Here is a 21,854-nt window from a genome sequence, read left to right as displayed (position 1 = left end):
CAGCCATTATACACTTCGCCTACTCTGGGGTACTATCATGCTATGCACCTCTAAGTAAGAGTAGTACAAGGATGTCAAGGGCCCAGCTGAACTGGCACTCATTTCAGCAGGAAGGAGCAAGAGCTAAGAGAAGCATACTGTGAAGCATCGCCAACACAGGCCTGGTCACAATCACCCAGTCCTGCTGTGCAGAAAGGGAAGAGCAGTGGGCACCTGCAGTGATATTTAAGAGTAAAAAAAGAAATCTATCTTAGAGGCAAGAAGTGGTGTTTGATTTTATTAGAAAACCCTCAAAAAGAGTTTGGTTTTGTTTAATAAGCCTGATATTGCAGACTCCAGCATGTGGTTTCAGTTGTGGAGATAGCCATAATCTAAAGGCACTGCACCCTAATAATCTACTCTTCCAAGGAGACTCTAGCAGTGCAGCACACTTGTGAATCATGGGGGCAGGGAAAGGCTCATGTTACAAATGCAAATGCGGTAGGTAAGCTTTTGCCTGCCTAGCACTCAGGAAGCTGAGGCAACAAGATTGGGAGTTTGAGGCCAGCCACAGCTACACAGTGACAACCCTGTCTTTAAAACAACAAAAGCAGGATTTAGTTCAGAAAGGCCTATTATGGTATGGCCTAAGAATCCTATGCCCCAGAATGATGCTACTGTTATCAGTGCACAACTGAGTATCAATATACTTTGTTACAATATTATGATACTTCCTTGAATAGTAATTATTCCTACTATACAATAAAAAAATCCAGTTGGGACTCACAGCCCTGGCTTCTCTATGTAATGCAATATCCCAAGTTTCACAAAAATCAATTGTAATACTAGCCTTCCAAGCCAAATAGTTATGATCCAAATGAATAGCTACACGTATGTATCCTCCAGGTCAGAAAGCAGGAACTTGACACAACATGGGGAGATCTACCAACAACCCTGCAAAGCTAGAGTAGTTGTCACTGGTCCAATATTTGCAGTGGATAAACCAGAAAGTAGCACTCATGACCCACTGTTCTTAATAACTATTTGAAGACAATTAGGGAACCAAGAGCAGAGCCCTTAGATAGGCAATGTCACCCATGAGCTTTCAAAATATGTGATTTTGTAACTACCTCTGAATCTAGGAGATGGGGAGAGAAGTATCTTATTCCAGAACAAATAAAATAAAAGCTAAAAGGGGAAAAAGACTTAACTCTTGGACTCAAGTTTTCTCACATTATTCCAAAATCTGGTACTCTAACAGCTGGGGAAGCACATGCTGGGTTAGCTAGCTGGGTCACCTCACTGTAAGGGTGAGAACAGAGTCGTCTGCTGGACCTCAGAGTAAGTCAGCTAATTAGTTTGTGGCAGGTTCTGTAAAGCACTGGCTGGCCTGGAACTGACAGGGATCATCTGATCTCTCTCTCTGGCATAAAGTACCAGGCCCCACCTCCTAAAAGTAATCCTGATTTCAAACCAAAACTCCTGAAGTGTTTATAGCACCAAAAGGAACTCAGGGAAGCATGGGAAGGGAAGGCCAAGAGCTAAATCCTATTATTCAAGCTGTGTCAAGGAAATCCCAATGACAATATAAAACTACTGCTTCCTCATGAGACACCTTCACTTAAAGAGTTAACATCTGGACTGCCAGCTGTCACATCCAAGAACTTCTGTGTACCTGCTGTGAGTTCTATATAATCACTGTGCCACAAATATAATCACTGGCCACTCAGCTTACTAGACTAAAGACCCAGCTGCCCTACTAGACACAGATGGCTCGCTGTCCTTGTTCTCCAAACTTAACATTGACCTTCTTTTGTTTTTAAAAGAATGACTGGGACAGCCCCCCTTTCCCAATGTTGCATGCATATCATGGGAACTAGAGTGATTCAGATTTCCCATAAACACAGTTTTCTCTGTGTGACATCCTAACTGCAGTAAAGCAAGACCAGCAGCAGAGCAAGCCCAGGTTAACATCAGCAGAACACACCACCAGTGCTGACCAGCAGTTTTCTGACTGGCAGGCCTTCATCAGCCAAAAGCACCTGCCAACACCCTGGCTTAACATCCATCAGTATTCTTCTATCAACCTACAGATGGCACAGACGTCAAACTATTGAATAACATTTTATTCTCCACGGATATCCTCTTAAGAAAGAAGATACTGAGACTTAACCATCTGACTGTAGGAGTCCTGCTTCCTAAAGAAACATCTGGCCTGAGGCTCAATACAATGAAGATCTAAAAATCACATTTCCCAAAACAACTAAGTATGGGACTCTCCTTGGGCAGGGCTTTATCATAAAAACTGTCCTAAAAGTGACAGTAATAATCCCAATTCTTCTGTTTTATCTCCTTTTAATTCAAATTACTTTTCTGCCTCCTACAACCTTCACAGTAGTCCAGATGTGTGCCTGTGCCTAATGTCAACAAACTAGAAACTGGTCAGAGAATTCACAGCCATTGTTATCAAGGCTCCTGGCCACCATACCAGCAACTCATTAATGAAGCACACTAGTTTTTCTCTAGCAAATAACTTAAAGTGGAGGCAGTATTTATAAGGCAGTACTTTCTCTTAAGAAATCAAATAAAAGTGTGAAGAAGGAAGAAAATAGAATTCCACTGCTCTCTTGAGAAGACAGGCAAACAGCAATCCTTTGGCTTGCTCCCATTCCTCATAACCAAAGTATAAATCTTGTCTGCCCCAAAGAAGCCCCATGAGAAGAGCACAAAAGCAGTTCCCTTTTGATTTACAGGCCATTATGTCTGAACTAAGTCAAAAGATCCAGAAGCATTCCGGTCAGCTCTGACAAGGCTAGCCCTCAAGAACATGCTTAATATTAATACACAGAGAGAGCAGGCTAACACCGACTACTGTAACCAAACAGTTTTCGGAGACAGAAGGGTAGCGCCTAGGTAACAAATGCAGCACATAAAGAAGCGCATGTGTAGGTGAAACCAAGTGTATGATGATAAGGGGGAAGAAGGTATCTCAAACATTTGCCACCGGGTTCTTTTAGGCCACAACGACATCCGGGAAAAGGACTAAAAGGGTACAGAACAAACCAAGTTAGGCATGAAAGGCAGGCAGATAGCTGCAACATACATCAGCCAGAGAATACAAAAGGAGATTCAAGTAGATATATTTCCCAAGATTCCTTTATCTATAAAGCTGATAATATAGAGAATGTGCTTCAAGAAAGGCGGTGACAAAGCTTCAGAAAGAATGCTAAGATTCAGCAGCAAGAGGCAGTAGGCAAGGAGACTGCTTTGGCTGCCATTCAGCCAGAATTTATATGTGGGGTTAGTGGCAATGAATTAAAACCAAACCAGAAAACAAAGACAAAACAAAACAAAACAAAACAAAACAAAAAAAAAAAAAAAGCAAGCTCCCCAACAGCATAGGCATAGGAAACAAAGCTGCTCAATTGCGGCCACCATAAAATTCACATCTAGCCTGCAAAAACCAAGACTGAGCCACATGCCTTGTCCTCTGTAAGGTTCTGAGGTAGTGGCCGGGCAATCACTCCTCTAAGACAGCACCTCATGCAGATACCCAACTTGTCCTTCTCTCTTGAGCTTTGTTTTAGTGAAGAATGCCTTCTTGTTAACTCATTAACTGAGGCTTTGATTGTAGTGCTTCCCTCACCTGGCCCTCCGCCCCCCTGCCGCCCACAGAAACCCAAGCCCTGACTTTTCCATCTTTGAAGTGCAGTTTGCCTGTCCTGTCATGCTTGGTGAGCTCCATGTATGCTACAATGGGAGTGTTCTAAAACACCCTCTAACACTGCGAGCACCTAGGAAACTCAACAGGCACATTTGCTTTGGGGGAAAGGGGAAGAAAGAGACAGGAACAAGTTCCTCAAGCCAACTTACAAATCCTCCTTTTCTTAGACAGGAGTCGCCCGGGGATGAGCTCAACACATACTCCACCATGCTAACGCCTAGTCCCCCACTCTCCGACCGTGGGGACAGTACAGAATTGACCTCACTGTTCACATGGAAACTCTGACCAGGTCTTCTCTGCACCATGATTGGCTGGGAAACTGAATGATCTACAAAAAAGATACACAAGTGTGACACAGTGCAGCCAGAAGCCCAAACAAATTATGAGTGATGTCTCGTGATAAACCAATGTCTGGGAATCAGGAGACCCACCATGGTCAGCTGAGCCAAGGTCTCCCCTTGGGTCTTTCAATAAGCACTGGTATTCTACATAGGCTAAGGACACAGAACATACCCCTCCTATATCTAGGAGAGCAAGGGAGTACAGCCGATCACATTGCTAAGTAGAAAAGTCAATGGTCACCTCTTTCGAATTGCAGAAATTCTTTTGTTCTTTTTTTCCTTATCTTTTTTTTGGGGGGGGGACAACAAATCGTTCTGAGGACTCCAGTTTGCACCGTCCTGAATACAGTTTATCCAGTGTTGGGTTTTCTGTTTTCCCCATCCCTAGAAGCTGTGGCTTCTTTCTGCTGTTGGTGTCTCTGCCTCTACCAGCTCTCCCCAACCCTCTTCAGTGGCAGTCTATCACAAGAGTGTCTGTGCCGGGTGAGTTCATTTGACCTCAGGCACATTTAAAGATAACTACGGCATATATAGCATAAAACATCAAGAGAAAAAGAAAAAAAGAATAATGAAGTTCAAAGTATGGGTTTGGATTTTCCAATTCCAGGCAAGCTGACAGCAGCACAGAGGGAAACGCAGCTAAAATCATGATCACTTCAAATGAGTCCCTTCTTCTTTGACTAGCACTTGAGAAAATATTGAAGATTTGATTTTGTGTAATTATTTTTAATATACTACATCATCTAAGCTCCTTAGTGGCAATTATACTACTATAGGACAGGACATTTGCTCGGCGTGCTTCTGCCACTGATCTGAAATTCATGACTTGGCCAAGTGCTGAGGAAGGGAGCTCTAAGACAGGCATAAATCACAGTAGAGAGGCTAGAGCTAGATTACCTGATGTTCCCCAGGCACTGTCTCGCCATTGATCACCCAGGAATATTCCTTTTGGTCCATCTTTGCTGGATTCATCTGTTTCCCAAAACTTTTTACCTGGCAAGAGCTGCTGCAAATTAAAAATAATAGATGCTTTTAAAGAATTCATAAAGGATGAGAGTACAGCAGTCAACACTTTCTTTAGACAAGAGTACTGAAGATGTTCAAAGACCCTGAGGGTCTCAATCAAAGTGTTTTGGCTACACAGCTATGATCAGAACACTATTCTTCTTTGGTAAAGGACACAGAAATGCCTAAAGCAGGGGGACACTAATCATCAATATCTAAAATTGTTCACTTAATTGTTGTGAAGATTTTTGAGGAGGTAAGAGTACAAACATGGCCCTACTACAGCTAACTGCTTGCTCCGAGGGCTCTACCTGCGAGAGTGCCTACCACAGTTAACACTGTCCGCACAAGCACTGACTGAGCACAGTTACTCAAGCAGGAGCACAAACACAGCTAGGAGCCCCAGCTACAGAATATTAGACACCACTTCTATTAACTAACTCTGCACCACATCCACCTTTTCTAAGATTTTAAGAGAAAAAAAAAAACATTCATCTACTTTCAGAAGGAAAATCAAATTTCTTGACCTCTGTTAGGTTTAATAATACTTCAAAGAAACAGTGGCTGTAGTTACAGAGGAAAGTTCCTGAAGACTGCCATAATTCTTGGTGTGTTCATCAATTTTAATAAAATGTCTCCCTCTTGTTTCCTCTAGTTGTTTTTTTTTTAATATCTACTATTCCTCAGACAGGATTTCAGAAGTTTAAGATAATGTGTAATCACTAATTCTGAGCATAAACGGGCATACTGAAGATCTGACTTATGTAATACCAGAAATGGAATTCTAGCTTTCTGATAAAACACCAGAAAGCCCAAGAGATCTGCTCTCCTCCTGGACAGGTTTAACTTTCCAACTTATTTAGCTACTACATCTGAGCATAATAAAGAAATCAAAACTGTCTAAACCAAACCCCAGCTCTCCAGCCTCACTACTGCCATCTCAGCCTAGTGTTACCATATCCTCAAAAAGTCCCAAACTATTCCACAGCATAGGTTCCTACACAAACCCAAGATGGTTGCTACCTTTTTCAAATAGATCCCAACAAAAAGACTTTTTGGTCTGACATTGAGTTATGCAAGTGCTAAGCTGCCTCGAGGACAGGCAATTAAATCAAAGCATCAACCAAGTGTCCCTTAATGTTCTGGGGTCTATTAACTGGAGTGGGTTGGGAAGAGGAGGTAAAAAGAGAGGGAGAAACAGGTTGACCGAATAAAGCTGAGCAAAGAGACAGAAATCCCGGGACTAGATAATTCTGATTTGCCCTGGGAACTACTATTAAACTGTCCTTGGTCGTCTCCTCTTTCTTCTGATGCCAAACTTGTTTTTCAGTGGCAATTCCCCTCAGAAGCATCAATATCCACCAAACAGCTTCTTGGAAATGTATTCAGCGGCATCGGACATTAGCAAAATCATAGTCAAATTCCAGAAGAGATACCGAGAATATACAAGGGTCAATTAAACAAACAAAAAAAAAAACAAACAAAAAAAAAAAAAACTTCTGGGTGCTAGAAAAATGGCTCAGCTGTTACAATCACTAGGTGAGCTCCCAGAGGACCTGGGTTTGATTCCCAGAAACCACTTGGCCTTTTATAAGTGTCTATAACTCCAGTCCTGGGAGATCCAGTGTTCTCCTCTGACCTCCTCAGGTGCCAAGCTGCAGACACACATGTGGGCAAATCACTCACACACATAAACAAACTCCTATTCCCACATGGCAGCTCACAGCTGTCTGTGACTACAATCCCATATGCAGACAAAATACCAATACACATAAAATAAACTAAAAAGAACTTCTGTTTCCACTTTTTTCCCCTTTTCATCTTGTAAACCACCTATCCAAAGACTCCATAAAACTTCCTTACTCACTAGCTCTCTCCCAACATTCTACTTTTAAATAACAACATTCTCATTCTTATTTTGAAGAGGGTGAGACCAAATAGTACTCCCAATTTAGAACCCTCTATGCATACTAAAAGGAGCAACAATATTAGTACAAGAGTCCACATCTCTTACTGGTTAATTTTATGCTCTGTGAAATGGTGTAAAGAGCAAAAGTAATTAAAACCAGTCCTATGCTGTTGTGGTTTTTTTCCCCAACCTTTATCCTTCTTCACATAATTCAAGAATAGCCTAGACAAGTACCAGATTCAACATATAAACAGTCTTGCTATAATTTATCAAGTTGGTAACTAAAAGTAGCAATCTTTGAGCTCAAGGGGGTAAAGGGGACTTGTGGGATTCTGACATTGTTTACTACAGTCTATTAGGTTGTCATAACATGCAAAGTAGCAAGTGCAGGCAAGCAGATGAGAGCAGCAGCAAGACACACCTTCAAAGGGGAAGCAGTAGATGTCTCAGAGGGCACTTATAAAGGTGCTTGCCTCCAAACCTGACTACTTGAGTTCATCCCTGAAACCTACATATTAGAAGAGAGCCAAGTCCACATGCTGTCCTTCTCTCTCTCTCTCTCTCTCTCTCTCTCTCTCTCTCTCTCTCTCACACACACACACACACACACACACACCCACATCCACAAACACACATATGCACACAAATAAATAATGAAACAAATATTAAGAAAGTTAAGGTGGAGAGTCAACTTTCTATTAGTAACATGCATCAAGCCTCAAAGAAACACATCAAAAATATGTTCCTAGCTCACCAAGAGTCACCCAGTTCTCCTGCTACTAAAAATAGAAAACAAATACTAAGATGTTAGAGGTAACCCCCACAGTGCTAGAGCTCCTTATACAGATGAGGTGGAGGTCAGCTAACTGTTATCAATGAGAACAGCAGACACTATTTGGGCAAGTTCCCAAGAGATAAAACAAGGTGGGAGAGCAGAGTGCAGCATGCTGATTGGGGCCAGGCAGGGTACAAAGAGTGAGTTGCTTGGGTGCTCAGTAAACAGGAAGGCAATCCCTGAACCAAGGGATCTGGGCAAAGTCAAAAGCAAGCTTAGTTAAGTTCTTTAATATCTCAGAGTTCACATAGAACCTAGCCTTTCTCCCTTTACTATAAAATCTACTGTTTGTACTCAATGGTGGAAAGCAGCAGGGCTTTCCAATGACTCCAATGACCTAGTCCCAGCGTTCTGTAAAGAGGATCTTGATGGTGGGGTGCTGTGGGGTCACAACATCTACAGTGCCACAAACTACTTACTTCTATTTGCCCCTACTACCACCACTGCCCGGCTCACTCACTTTAGACAGCTGCTATGCTGTGAACTGTACTAGAAAGTGGCCCACCTGGCAAGGTATCAAGAGAGATCTCTACCCAACAATGCACTAGGAATTGAAGTCTTCATTCTAAGAGCCTGAAGGCCTGAATCCTGATATCAACCCCATGGATTTGAAAGAAGACTCTTCTCAGATAAAGTTGAGCATACACTCAGCACTGGTAGAAATCATGCATGAAGCTCATGCGAGACCGTATGAAGTTGTAAGACATAACAATGGCCTTCTGAGCTGTCTGGATCTGTTATACAGTGGATCCAATCACGACTATGTGGAAGTGTGTATTTTCAACTCTTGTGTTTTCTTTTAAGAAGAACGTCCCCATGGGTGGTGGTCCACACCTTTAATCTCAGCAATTGGAAGGCAAGAGGCAGGGTTATACAGAGAAACCCTGTCTTGAAAAGACAAAACACCAAAGCAACAAGAACAACAATACCCGTACTTCTCATCCCACTTCCATTACTGTGATTTTGACTTAGGAAAAAGTAGTTAATTAGCTCTGTCCACTTCATGTTCTCCCATACACTGGCTTAAACCCCTTCCACATTCAAAATAAGTAGCCTTTCCTGAAGCTGAGGGACAGCAGTGTTAACACTTTCAGCTTTATAGTCAGTCAACAAAAGTAAGGATATCTACCTTCAGAGCTAGGTAGCAACTTTATTACAAAACAAGATAAAGATTCAAGAGACATTTAAACTCAGCAAATACACCTCTGGGGGTAATTCTATCCACAGCATGAGGTATGGCATCCCCACAAGCCAAAATATTGATTGCCACAAACATGCAGTTGACAAACTTTCTCTTCAGCCAGCCCTAACTTCAATCACTACAAATTTAAATACAGCCAGCCTTAATTTATTTGAGATCGATCTCACTCACACACACACACACACACACACACACACACACACACACACACCCCGGTGTGTGTGTGTGATGCAGAGGCTCAGGGCACTCCAAGCCAGCATACTTTCTTTTCTTTGTGAGGCAGGTAAAGCCAGGCCTGCTGAGAACTCACTAAGTAACCCAAGCTGATTGACAACTCTAGGCAATCCTCCTGCTTCTGTTTTCAGGTGCTGAAATTACAGCCAAAAGGCAACAAATTACAGCTCGGCTTTCCAACATGCACTTTAAAGGAAAACTAAGCTATAAAGGATTAAGATCTGACAATTCTTTAAAAAAAAAAAGTGATAAGGACTACGACTTGGTCAGACTGTACTAACCGGATGCACCTGGAAAAGAGCACATGCTACACAAACAGGTCCACACCAATGACAGTCAACTTGAACAAATTCTGAAATCGTCATCTCAGCAACTTCCCCATCTCCAATGCTAATAGCAAGTAGCTTCTCAAAACTGACTTCATCTGTAACCAAGCACAGTGACCACTGAGAGCAAGACAAGCGAGGGTCTACAGGTGATCTGACACTTGGGAACACCTTTTGTTGTTTCCTGAGTCTAGCAAAACAGACTCTTCAAGAAGTTATACTCAATAGAGTGTGCCTACATCTCCTGAAATTACAAGTGAGAGCAGGAGAACTATCACAAATTTACTACAAGCCAGTTCATTGTACATTTTACGTTCCAGGCTAAATGTAAACTAGTAAAGACCTTGTCTCAAAACCAAAAACACCAGAAACAACTATTTAAAACCAAGAACCCCACACAATTATCTTATATTCCTTATTAAGGAACCTTTAACACATAAAACCTCTCATGTGTCTAACTCTCTGAATGCCACATGTGGCTTTACATCTGTCTCCTTATCTCACGTTACAAATAGTCTGTCATAAACAACAACTGAAATAACCCAATACCGCTTAGAATGAAGAGCTACTCCTAGTCTGCCAGAGGGTGGGATTCCCCCAATCCAAGGCAGCCCATGTACTCTCCCAGCAAAGCTAGCACTGTGCCATTCAGACCACTGTAGTAAAAATCACTAGCCAACCAAACTCCCCAAGAACCATGACCCTAGTTCTGTGGAACCTAGAGAAGTTCTAACTAAGGATTAGCGTGTATGACCATGCCAATACTAATGTTTGCATAGGGAAGTATTCATGAGTTTCTCGGCTGGCCTTAAAAGCAAGTGGGCGCCGGGCAGTGGTGGCACACGCCTTTAATCCTAGCACTTGGGAGACAGAGGCAGGTGGATTTCTGAGTTCGAGGCCAGCCTGGTCTACAAAGTGAGTTCCAGGACAGCCAGGGCTATACAGAGAAACCCTGTCTCGAGAAGAAAAAAGAAGAAAAAAAAAAAAAAAAAGCAAGTGGGCAAGGCCATGCAGTGGTGTCACACACCTTTATCTCCAGCACTTACAAGGCAGATGCAGACAGAGCCACTGCTCTACTGAGTAAGTTAGTTCCAGGATAACCAAGGCTACAAGAAAAACCATGTCTCAAGCCCAACCACACCCTCACCAAAAAACCCTGTGCACTTTCTACTATCATATGCTCACATGTTACCTAACTGCTTACACTTGTAAAACATGTCACAGACAGCGCCCCACCTCTGTACCCACTATTCTCTCTTCTCTTCTCTCCCGTCCATACCATTTCCTCCAGAAATTTGGCTTGTAAAACACAATCCCTTGCTTACAAACTCACAGGCATGATCAGGTTTCATCATGTTATCTGGCTACTCAAATTTCCAAATTCCTAGTTTTACCTGAAATGATTAAACGTTTAAGCACCTAGTTAGACTCAAGAAATAAAAATAAATAAATAAATAGATTCTTTAAATCTCAGAAGCTGACATTAAGTCAGAAAAAGGTCTCTTTGAGACTGCAATTTGAACTATGATGGTGACTATGGTAATTCACAAGTTCCTGAAAACAAAAGTATTTCTAGAAATCTGTTCTCAAAAATCCCTCCAATTTAGCTAGTGACCGCCCCCCCCCCAATACCAAACTGTTGTAAAGCAAATGAGACAATTCAAGAAATGTCCACAATGCCATGCCCTCTACTGATGCAGTCATCCCTGTTAGAGATGTAAGCCACTGTCTAAAAAAAGAAACAAACATTTTTTGAAAGTATAAAAAAATAGTAATAATAGTAAAGCCTGAGTCACCCATTAACTGTCACCAGAAGAGTAAGAATGAACCCAGGGCCAACCGAGCGATCCCCCCACCCCAACCCCTCCCCCCCACCAAAATAACTCATCTGAACAACTAAAGTTCTTCAATCTGGCATTGTGGTGCATATGCATGTAATCCTAGCACCCGGAGACTAATTAATGTAGGATTACTACAAGCCTAGGTTACAAATAAGATCCTTTCTCAACACACATGCTCATTCAGGAGTCTTTGTCCTAGCCCCTCCTCTCTCCTCTCCCTCCCTCCCTCCCTCAAATGTAATGAAGACTGCTTCTCTTTATACATTGTTCCGAGCTAGGCCAGTGAGATGAATCACCAGGTAAAGGCACGTGTCTAATGGCCTGAGATCATCCCCAGAACCTGTATTGTTCTCTGACCTCCACATGCCTACCCATATACACATAAAATTAATTTTTTAAAGATAAGAAAGATACCAGTTGCTGGAGTACTTGCCAAGCCTGCAAAGCCCTGAATTTAATCATCTTTATTGTGTGTGTATATCGGGGTTGGGGGGGGGGGGGGGGGTAAGGGGGGGGCAGAAGAGCTCCCCCAGCCCTGGAGTCACAGGCAGCTCTGGAGTACCACTAAGCCCTGAGCCATCTCTCCAGGCCCTGAAATGAATGATTTTGTGTTGTTCTGGGTTATAAGAGCAGGATTAATGCCTTTCAACACTAGTTTCACCGCTACAGTGAAACCCACCAATCACTAGCCAAGATAGTCATTTTAGTCTTTCCCTGCTGAATCTAAACATCCAATACTGATTTTTCTGTCTATGGGAAATCTTAAAGTTGGTCAGCAAATGCATTTTTATAATCCTAACACCCAGGATACTAAAGCTAGACTGCAAGGCTAACATGGGTTCATTCAATAGCGAGAAACCCACTTTTGGTGGGGTCTTTTTGGTTCTTGGTGTTTTTGTTTTGTTTTATTAGAGTGGGGGAGAAGAGCCAAGGGTATCTCTGCATAGCCCTGACTGTCTGGGAACTGATGGCCCCAAAGTCAGAGATCTGCATGCACACACTAAGTAGTAACTAAGTAGTAGTAACTAAGGAAATGTTTGTTTGAAATGGGGTCAGAGGCTGGGTACCTAAAGTGTGGAGCCCCAGGAGAAGGCTCAGGGCTCTGAGACACCTTTCAGCTTTACCACTGCTTTACTTACTCAGTCTGCTTTCTGTGATACAGGGCAGCAGCTGGGACCTGTGCTTTGTAGGCAAGCCCTCTACCTGAGCTACATCCCTAGCCCTCCAGCAAGCTTTGGGATTTGATTTTTCTGGTTGTTGTTTTTGTTGTTGTTGGCAAGTTTTGGCTTTTGTAATTTATTTTTCTTTTTTTTTTTTAAGATTTATTCATTTTATGTGAGTGCTTTGCGTGTAACACGTGAGTGTTTGGTGCCTTCGGGTCCGAATCCTAGAAATGGAGTTACGTGTGGATGGCCACCATGTGGATACCGGGAATTAAACCCAGGTCCTCTGCAAGAATATATGCTCTTAACCACTGTGCCACCTCTCCTACTCTTGTACTGTAATTACAAACTAAGAATCAAAACCCATCATAATGAATAAGAATGCAGCCACAGAAGCCAATTCATCACTTAAGCTGTTTTAAATGAAAATCTATTCTATAGAGTCAACTAAGGCACAAGGGGCAAATGAAAACAGGATGCAAACAGATTATGTTTCATCCATCCAGAAGATAGTAAGGTGCCCTGAAGATTCACTACAACTACTGAGAAACCAAGAGGTGTGATTTAGAGGAGACTGGAGATACGAAGAACTGGTGCCTGTTAGGACACCCATCAGTGAGAGCTGCAGGCTGCTTTCTGACAATGCCTACACTTTGACATATAACCATCAGGAACAAGTTCTGAAACAGACTGTAAAGACACACTGCTTTCATGAAACAAGTCCTTCAGAGACATCGGGACAGACAGCACCTTAATTTCCTGCCACTTTGGATAAATTAACCTAGAAATAAGTAACACACCGACCTCTCGGTCTCTCCGCTAAGCACTGGAGTCCACTGAGCACATTCTTTACATGTTCCCACTTCAAATTACTGGGACAGGGACAAAAGAAACTAGCTCCAGAACACTGGACAATCAGTCCAGAAAAGTGGCAGGAAGAAATACACAAAAAAAAAAAAAAAAAAAAAAAAAGCAACTGTGTTGTCTGTCAAGTTACCTACTGATGAAGTCGCATGCTTTTTTGATGCATAAATGTGTTCCAATCATATTCTTGTTTAAATGGGCCTGTATCAAAAGCAACACAATCTCTCTTGAGACCCTGGTATACAAAGACCTACCTAGGACCCCTTAACACAAAGTTCAGGAATAGACAGTTTGGAACATTCTACAACCAACACCTCTAGATCCTGAAACTCCACGCAAATAACTAAGAGGTGAAGAATATGGCATTCACCCATCCACACTGCCGGGTGGCCTCTAGTGTTTCTCAGCACTCATGCATGAGCAACGGAGGTCTGTCCCTGTGCTAGAGGAGGGAGCGCCCTGTTCATGCATCCTCGTAAATGATGCTCTACACAGGGAATAGCAACAGAAAAGACTTTCTCTATGTGTCTCTATGTGCTATGAGAACCAAATCAAAAATCAGTGAAGTAAGTTTGATGTTCTCTGGTTCCTTACAGCAAACTTACTGTAAAAGAGAAAGTAGGAGCCACCCTTAATCCCAGCAACTTGGAAGGCAAAGGCAAGCAGATCTCTGAGTTCCAGGTTAGCCAGGACTACACAGTGAGACCCTGTCTCAAAATTTAAAAAGAGAAAAAAAGAGAGAGAGAGAAAGACAGCAAACAAAGAAACAATGACACACATCATAGTTTAATGCATACCTGAGCAAGCAACAGAGTACAAGTAAACCAACTCTGTAAATACCATGATGTCCGCTACATACATAAAATCGATGAGACAAAAAAGCAGCCTCTTAACCTTGTGCTACAAGAACCTGATGACAACTGTCCTGGCAGCATGTAACGGAGTGTAGCTACAGTCCCCCAGGACTGATGAGGCAGAGGCATACGGATGCAGCTGTGAGGCCAGCCAAGGCTCCACAGTAGATCTCTGGCTCAAAAACAGAGTGTCTCCATATCAGACTCAGCTTGTAGGGCAGCAGCAATGTTGATCACAGGTACCTGTGCTAAAGGGCTTCTGCCCTAACTATCTGCAAGAGAGGCAGACTTCCAGTTTTGTTGTTATTCATCCTTTCCCCACATCTTCACAACCCTGGGGGCAGGAAAGGCATCTAAGTGCTGCAGCTGTTTACTGAACCAAACTGGAATTCTAGGTGACAAGTATAGGGCCTAAGAACAGGAGAAATCCCCTGAAAGCTGAACTCATTCTATGGCTTCTAGTAGGTGAGACAGCAGGAGAGCTTCATGGAGGAGTGAACACAAACTACAAGCTAAAATTTGAAAGAATAAGACTCCACATAAAGAACTGAGAGTGATGTATCTGGGTTTGGACAGCTGGAACATGATCACATCAGTCTTTGCTGCTTATCTGTTTTAAAAAAAGCATCCTAACATCACAGGACCATCATGAAAATCAGGTCTATGAAGTGATAAACATAGCCAAAATAAAATGTATTTGTTCAACAGATTTCTTTTTCTGTGCCCAATAAAATAGAATGAATGAATCTATGCAGTATTGACCCTTACAACCTTAGTTGGTCTTCCTTTCCTCATCTTTAAAAAAGAAGGGGAGGAGGAGGACGGAGGACATGCGGTTACACAAGTCAGGTAAAGGAAGGGTGGATCTAGGGATACAAGTCAGACACAGTGCACATACCATAAACTCAGCATTTTCCAAGCAAAATAGAAAAGAACACAAGTTCAAGGTCAGCCTAGACTACATAGTGAAGACTTATTTCAAACAAAGCAAAACAAAAGGAAGAGTCACAGATAATGCTGTTGATGGTATCATTATAAATATGGTATTGGAGGCTGCCATTCACTATTGTAAATGTTTAGTTGGTTTACTCTCGAATCAAGTATATGAATATGCATTCCCCCCCCCAAAAAATTACTAAGAGCCTGCCTTAATGGGACACAAATTTAATCCCACCATAAAGGCAGATATATTGCTGTGAGTTAAAAGGCAAGCCTAGGCTACACTGAAAGACACTGCCCTTTGAGACCTTGCTACATTACATTACTAGCTGTCTGAACTCCTGGCTGCTGGAACTATGCAACACTATTCCCAGCCTCTCTCTTTTATTAAAGCTAACATTTTAGCCAAAAGAGAAGCCTGAAAGGTAGAAATGTATTAGCAGAGAGAGAGCGGGGGCCTTACTGTACTTGTCTGAGCAACAACATGTCTTCTTTCCAACAATCAATTTTGTAGTCAACTGAATGAACTGTTTTTTTATGTACTTCTACTTAAAAGGAATTGCCAACTTCAATAGCTGTCCCTTTCAGAAATGTGATTCACAAACCATTTTAGCTGATCAATACTTTATAATTCGAAACTGGGCAGTAGTGGTACACTCAGGGGGTGGGGGGCGGGGGTGGATCTCTGCGTTCAAGGCTAGACTGGTCTACAAAGTTGAGTTCCAGGGCAACAAGAGCTACACAGAGAAACTGCCTCAAAAGGCCAAAATGGGGGTGGGGGGCTGCCACAACACCTTTCTATTCCAACAGGACAATGTCAACCATAATGGAAAACAACTTAACATATTGAACCATTCCCACTTTGCTTCCAACCCAACCCCTGTATCCCAATGGACATTTCCAATCAGCTGTTGAAAGGTGAAGGGGTCAACTTAGAAGAACCCAAGGAGGGCTAGGACTGTAACTCAGTTGGCAGTTACATACATTAGCATGTATGCAGCCTAGCATCAAACAAACAGTATAGTGGTACACACCTATCATTCTAGCGCTCTGGAGATGAAAGCAGTAGGATCAGAGGTTGGGACTGGAAAGGGTGACTCAGCAATGAAGAACACTTAATGTTCTGGCAGATGACCTACCTGGGTTTGGTTCCTACCACCAACATGATAGCTTGACACCCTCAACTTCCATGACCTCCTTCCTGCATGCACACAGTGCATATAAGCTCATGCAGGCATACAGCTATACCCATAAGAACTTGTTGGGCTGTTCAAGGTCACACTTTGTTGAAGCCAGCCTGAAATACAAGAAACCCTATTGTAGGGTATCCTGGGATGTGGGGGGTTGTGGGGTGGGGGGGGATGTCCAATAAAAAGTTCTAGAATAACAAACACCTCTTAAATGTCCTTTGGCATATTTCTCTTTTCCTCTCTCCTCCAAAAAGACTAACCATTTTTTTTTCTACATAAGATCAAACTCCAGCAATCTCTGACATGGGAGAGTCCTAGAAACCAAACTCTTACTCAACATCTCTTAGAGATAGAAAGAAGCAAAGTCCAAAGATAAATGTTTGAAGCACAGATACAAACACTGGCTAAGGGCCCTGGACTCTGTGCTGGTTCTAAACGACCACGTTTTACTTTCTCTGAGTAAGCAGTTTCCTGGATCACTATCAAATCACTCCCTCCTCTAAGTCTATGTGGTAGTACCTGCTTTTAATCCCAGCACTCAGGAAGCAGAGGACACACAGGACTACAGAGTGAGACCATGTCCCCCAAAGCTGCTATCTCACATTCAGAGATACTATTATTCCTTTTTTAATTTCTGGTATCTGCAATTATCATTTAAAGTCTACCTCTGGTGAATAGAGAAGGATTTTATCACTCCATACAGGAGAGAATATTTTCTCAACTTCATTTTTTTATGTTTATTTTTATTTTATGTGCTTTGGCATTTCTGCTTGCATGTATTCCATGTGAGATTTCAGATACCCTAGAACTGAGTTACAGGTGGTTGTAAGCAACCATGTGAGTGCTGGGAACTGAACCTGTGTCTCTGGAACAAGAACCAGAGCTCTTAACCAATGAACCATCTCTACAGTAATTTCTCAATCATATTTAAAACCTATCACCAGCGGGCAATGGTGGCACATGCCTTTATTCCTAGTACTTGAGAGGCAGAGGCAGGCGAATTTCTGAGTTCGAGGCTAGCCTGGTCTACAAGGTGAGTTCTAGGACAGCCAGGGCTATAAAGAGAAAGTCTGTCTTGAAAAACCAAAAAAACAAACAAACAATCACCAAGGGTAATTATTTTTCTAAAGGATGAAGAGCTACCTACCTAAATGCATTGTTTAATCCAGAAATGAGATGGTAGCCTATACGATTAAACTATTCTAGATATATAAAATATTATGGAATCTTAACTCAGTGTGATTGTCAATGCCTAAGAGTAGCTTTTAGAAGGCAAGAGAATGAGTTCAAGGTCACCTACATGTCAAGTGTAAGACCAGCCTGAGCTACATAAAACCCTATTTACATCACCAACAGCCTAAAAAGAAAACTAGTCACTTGTTCTATAGATTAGAAAACTTCAGCTAGCTCATGCTCAGAAGACCAGTCCTTGGTTAGTGGAGGTAAGAGAACTGCTATCATTTTAAAGTCAGCCTGGGAAACATAGTGAGTTCCAGAAGAATGAGACTATCTCAGGCCTACTACAGTAGCACAGGCCTTAGAGCACTCAGAAGGGAGCAGCAGGCAGATCTCTTCTTAGCTTAAGACCAGCCTGGTGTACAGAGTGAGGTCCAAGACAGACAGGGCTACACAGAGAAACCCTGTCTCAAAAACAAAAAAAAAAGACTCTACCCAAAATAAATAAAATTTTAAGACCACAAATAAAGAACAACAGGAAAAACAAAGATTAAGGGATCTTTTGACCAAGGATTCCCACAGTTTCTTTATTTTTTCACAAATACCTAGGCAGTCATGTCCCAACTACTCTTCTACCCAGAAAGCAGAGAGACCATAGGGAAACCAAGGTAGGAAGTTTAAAAACTAATGTCAACATGACAGGTGAACTGAGTGTCAACCTGACTGGATTCAGAGTAGACCAAGGACCAAATAGAGGGCATTCTGGGTACATTAAGGCACCCCCAGAGACTGGTGTCATGAATGAAAAGATAACATTTTAGAGAGTAGGGCGGAGGCAGGCACTGGAGGCATGTTCCTGTGGGGTCTCTGTCACCATGGCCTCTTCCTGTATGCCACTTTCATTGTCTGCTTTTTGTCTGCCATAGAGAAGCCTCTCAGTCAGGCATGGTGGTGCACGCCTTTAATCCCAGCACTTGGGAGGCAGAGGCAGGCGGGTTTCTGAGTTCGAGGCCAGCCTGGTCTACAGAGTGAGTTCCAGGACAGCCAGGGCTACACAGAGAAACCCTGTCTCGAAAAACCAAAAACAAAACAAACAAAAAGAAGCTTCTCTGTGTATGTTTCCAAAATCTCTGAAACAGAGCTAAAATAAATAATTCTGGACTAAAGAGACATTTATGAAGGCAAAACACCCATACACATAAAATAAAAATATGATTGAATGAATGAATGAGAATTCCTCCTTTATTTTATTACTGCCAGCTATTTGGTCTGGGTTACCACAAGAGAAAATAACAGTTCCCATTATTAGAAAAATACTCTGAGCCCACACCAACACAAAGTTGCTTAGGAAGTGTCTTTAAACTTTTGAGGACTCTTAAATTAAGGAGCCAGTAAAACACATGGGAACTACTTTAATTCACACTCTGCACAAGGAGAAAGGGACCCCTTCAGCTTACAACAGCTACACTTAGGGGCTGGAGAGCTGGTTCAGTCGTTAAGAGCACTAGCTGCTCTTCCAGAGGACCCAGCTTCAAATCTTAGAACCCACATGAAAACCCAAAACACACTATAATACTATAATAACTCCAGTTCAAGGGTATCTGACCCCTTCCTCCTGGCCTCTACAGGTACCAAGCAGTTGTGTAGTGCGTGCTCGCGCACACACATACACACACAGGCAAAACATCCATACACACATAGCAAAAGTAACAAAATTTTTTTTTCAAGCAAAAACAGCTTCACTTCAGACAACCAGCAAACATCTAAGTGTGGTATTTTAAGTAATAACTTCCTGCCAGGCAGTCATGGTGCAGACCTTTGATCCCAGATCTTGGGAGGCAGAAGCAGGTGGATCTGTCAGTCTGAGGACAGCCTGGTCTACAAAGAGTTTAAAGACAGCCAGTGCTGTTAACAGAGAAACCCTTTCTGAGAAGAAAACAACAAAAAAAAACTTCTTAGCAAAATTTCTAAGAAAAAAAAAAAAAATGGAAATCTTCTGTGCTAAGAGTAATGGCAAAGGCTGGGCGGTGGTGGTGCACACCTTTAACCCCAGCACTTGGGAGGCAGAGGCAGGCGGATCTCTGCGTTCAAGGCCAGCCTGGTCTACAGAGTGAGTTCCAAGACAGCCAGAGCTACACAGAGAAACCCTGTATTGAAAAGAGGAAAAAAAAAAAGAGTGATGGCAAAGGCTTTGAACAGAGTAAAGCAGCCCTAACACTAATAGAAGTCAGTTTCTTTCAAGGGAACGGATGTTCATTGGCATGTAAAGATCCATACATTCAGGTACTTAAGTAGCCCCTCCCCCCCAATCTCTCACACACACTCCCACCAGTTTAAAAGTCCATCCAATCCACTTGAGATAAAGTTTGTACTCCCTTCAATAGAGTATCTTTTATTGCTAAATGGGAAGAGAAATCAAGTGATTCGAAGCTCAAGTTTTACTATAAAAGCCTATTGCTATGCTTCTGATGTGCTACTACTGTCTCCTGCATTACAGGGGAAGCTCTCCCAGGCTGCATGGAACCAAGTCCTCATCTGAGCAGAAGCTGCAGCCTGGACCTTCCTCATGACACCGATGTGCTGCTCTGCAGGCCCCTCCTCTTTCCCTTACTCCAGATTCCACCACCCTATTTGTGCTCTGCAGAGGTAACTTGTGTGAGTCATCTGAGCTTGAGGAGGGAGTTAAGAGCTTTCCTTGTGTGGACAATCAAACTGAGTCCTCAGTGGGTGCTGATAAGTTAATGTATAAAAAGTAGTTAATATCTGCCTAAAAAACAGTTAACAAATGGTAGTTGCCACTGTTGCTTTACGAGTGTGTTGTTTAGTGTTCTGGTATTTTGAATTTTAAAATGTGCCTAACGGGCTCAAGCATAAATGAACCCTTGGTCTCCAACTAGTGACACTGCTGAGAGAAGAGAAAGTATGTCCATGAGGCGGCTCTGAGAGGTTAATTAAAGCCTCCTCCCTCCCTCACTTGAAATGTGTTTCTTTACTGAGATAAAAGGTGTGATCTCTCAGCTTCCTGCTACCCAGAGCTGTGGCCATGCCTCTCCCTCTGGAACCAGAAGCTCAAATAAACTTTTTGTTCCTTAAATTACCCTTGTCCATTTTTGTTAAAACAGAAAACTAACTAATACATTCAACTATGACATCCAGGCTGACCTTGAACTCAGGCTCCTTCTGTCCCAGTCTCCCAATCCTGGGATTAAAGGTGTGAGCTAACATGCACAGCTCTAGAATTTGGACTTTAAACAAAGAATAGGTTAGAATAACAGGTATAGTTTATATTCCATGTTTAATGGGTAACATAAATGTTAATTTTCTCTTGAAAACTTACTTCAGAAATGAAGTAACAAAGCCCTTTGTCCTGTAACACTCGAGGTTTAATACTAGCACACGCTGCCCCAATAGTCATAGGTAGGCAGGGTTAACGCAAGGACACAAGGATCAAATCATTTCTTAAAATTCAGAACCCAAGATCGTAAGGCAGACACTAGACTTAGCCTCTCTGACCACAAGAAAATTCAGAAAACTTCAAAGCACAATCTTCCAACAAAATGAGCCAGACTCTCAGGACAAAGCAGTAGAAGCCAGGAGGACTTGGTGTAAGCTCCACAAAAGGACTGAATTACTTCTTCATCTTCCAAACCCGGCACAATACCAGGACCAAATAGCATTCACTAAACCAAACAAATATGATCTACCAGCTGGAACACAGGAAAAGTCTCAAGTAGAGTCATCCTCCCACCTTCAAAACACTGAAGTGAAAGGAGAGCTTTTTAAGTACAGAAGAAAAAAGACAATCCTGGTCACTGTCCAGAAAGGCAATCAAAAGTAAATGGTCTCTTAATGAACCAGTTGTCTTCGGCAATACATTTGAACAGTCTACTGTATCTGTCATTGGTACATGACTCCAGGCAACAAGCAGAATCTTCAGAGGTTGCTGTACTTTAGCTTCACTCTTCTTCTAAACAATAGCAACTCAATATATTGAGAAAAAATTTTTAAATGCTAAAAAGAAACCAAACTTCTTGTTTCTAGATTTGCTCTGCCCAACAGATCTCTATCTGTAAGTAAGAAACCTAAGAAACAGCCGCATTCAAAATGGAGGCTTTAAAGAGAACTAGTGTAAAAACGCAGGTCAGTGAGATGCTCTGATTAACAGCACATCTAAACTCCAACTGTGAAAGCACCTAGCCACTGAACACTGAGGTAAAGGTGAGAATACCTGATGACTATAAGCTATGTTTGCACATCTCATATTACAGCTAAC

At 42.2% G+C, this 21,854-nt stretch overlaps 1 protein-coding gene across 50 annotated transcripts in view; it reads right to left on the bottom strand.

Annotated features, from left to right (window-relative positions):
- Pum1 (pumilio RNA-binding family member 1) overlaps positions 1 to 21,854 on the bottom strand; it is a 118,327-nt gene that overhangs the window by 58,361 nt on the left and 38,112 nt on the right. For 25 of the 50 annotated variants that reach the window (XM_006539296.4, XM_017320460.2, XM_017320461.2 and 22 more), the window contains exons 4-5: positions 4,942 to 5,050; positions 3,853 to 4,031 (exon numbers count right to left, since the gene is read on the bottom strand). The exons of 14 other annotated variants lie outside the window; for them this stretch is intronic. In XM_006539296.4, coding sequence (XP_006539359.1) covers positions 3,853 to 4,031; positions 4,942 to 5,050 — 288 coding nt within the window. Of the gene's footprint in view, positions 1 to 3,852; positions 4,032 to 4,941; positions 5,051 to 16,354; positions 16,491 to 21,854 lie in introns of those variants that run through there. 11 more of the 50 variants (XM_006539293.4, XM_030253922.1, XM_030253923.1 and 8 more) reach the window with 5 other exon arrangements.

This window comes from Mus musculus, chromosome 4, assembly GCF_000001635.26.
Source record: "Mus musculus strain C57BL/6J chromosome 4, GRCm38.p6 C57BL/6J".
Classification (NCBI taxonomy): domain Eukaryota; kingdom Metazoa; phylum Chordata; class Mammalia; order Rodentia; family Muridae; genus Mus; species Mus musculus.
The sequence above is the reverse complement of the archived record's forward strand: the minus strand, read 5'-3'. Positions and strand labels throughout refer to the sequence as shown.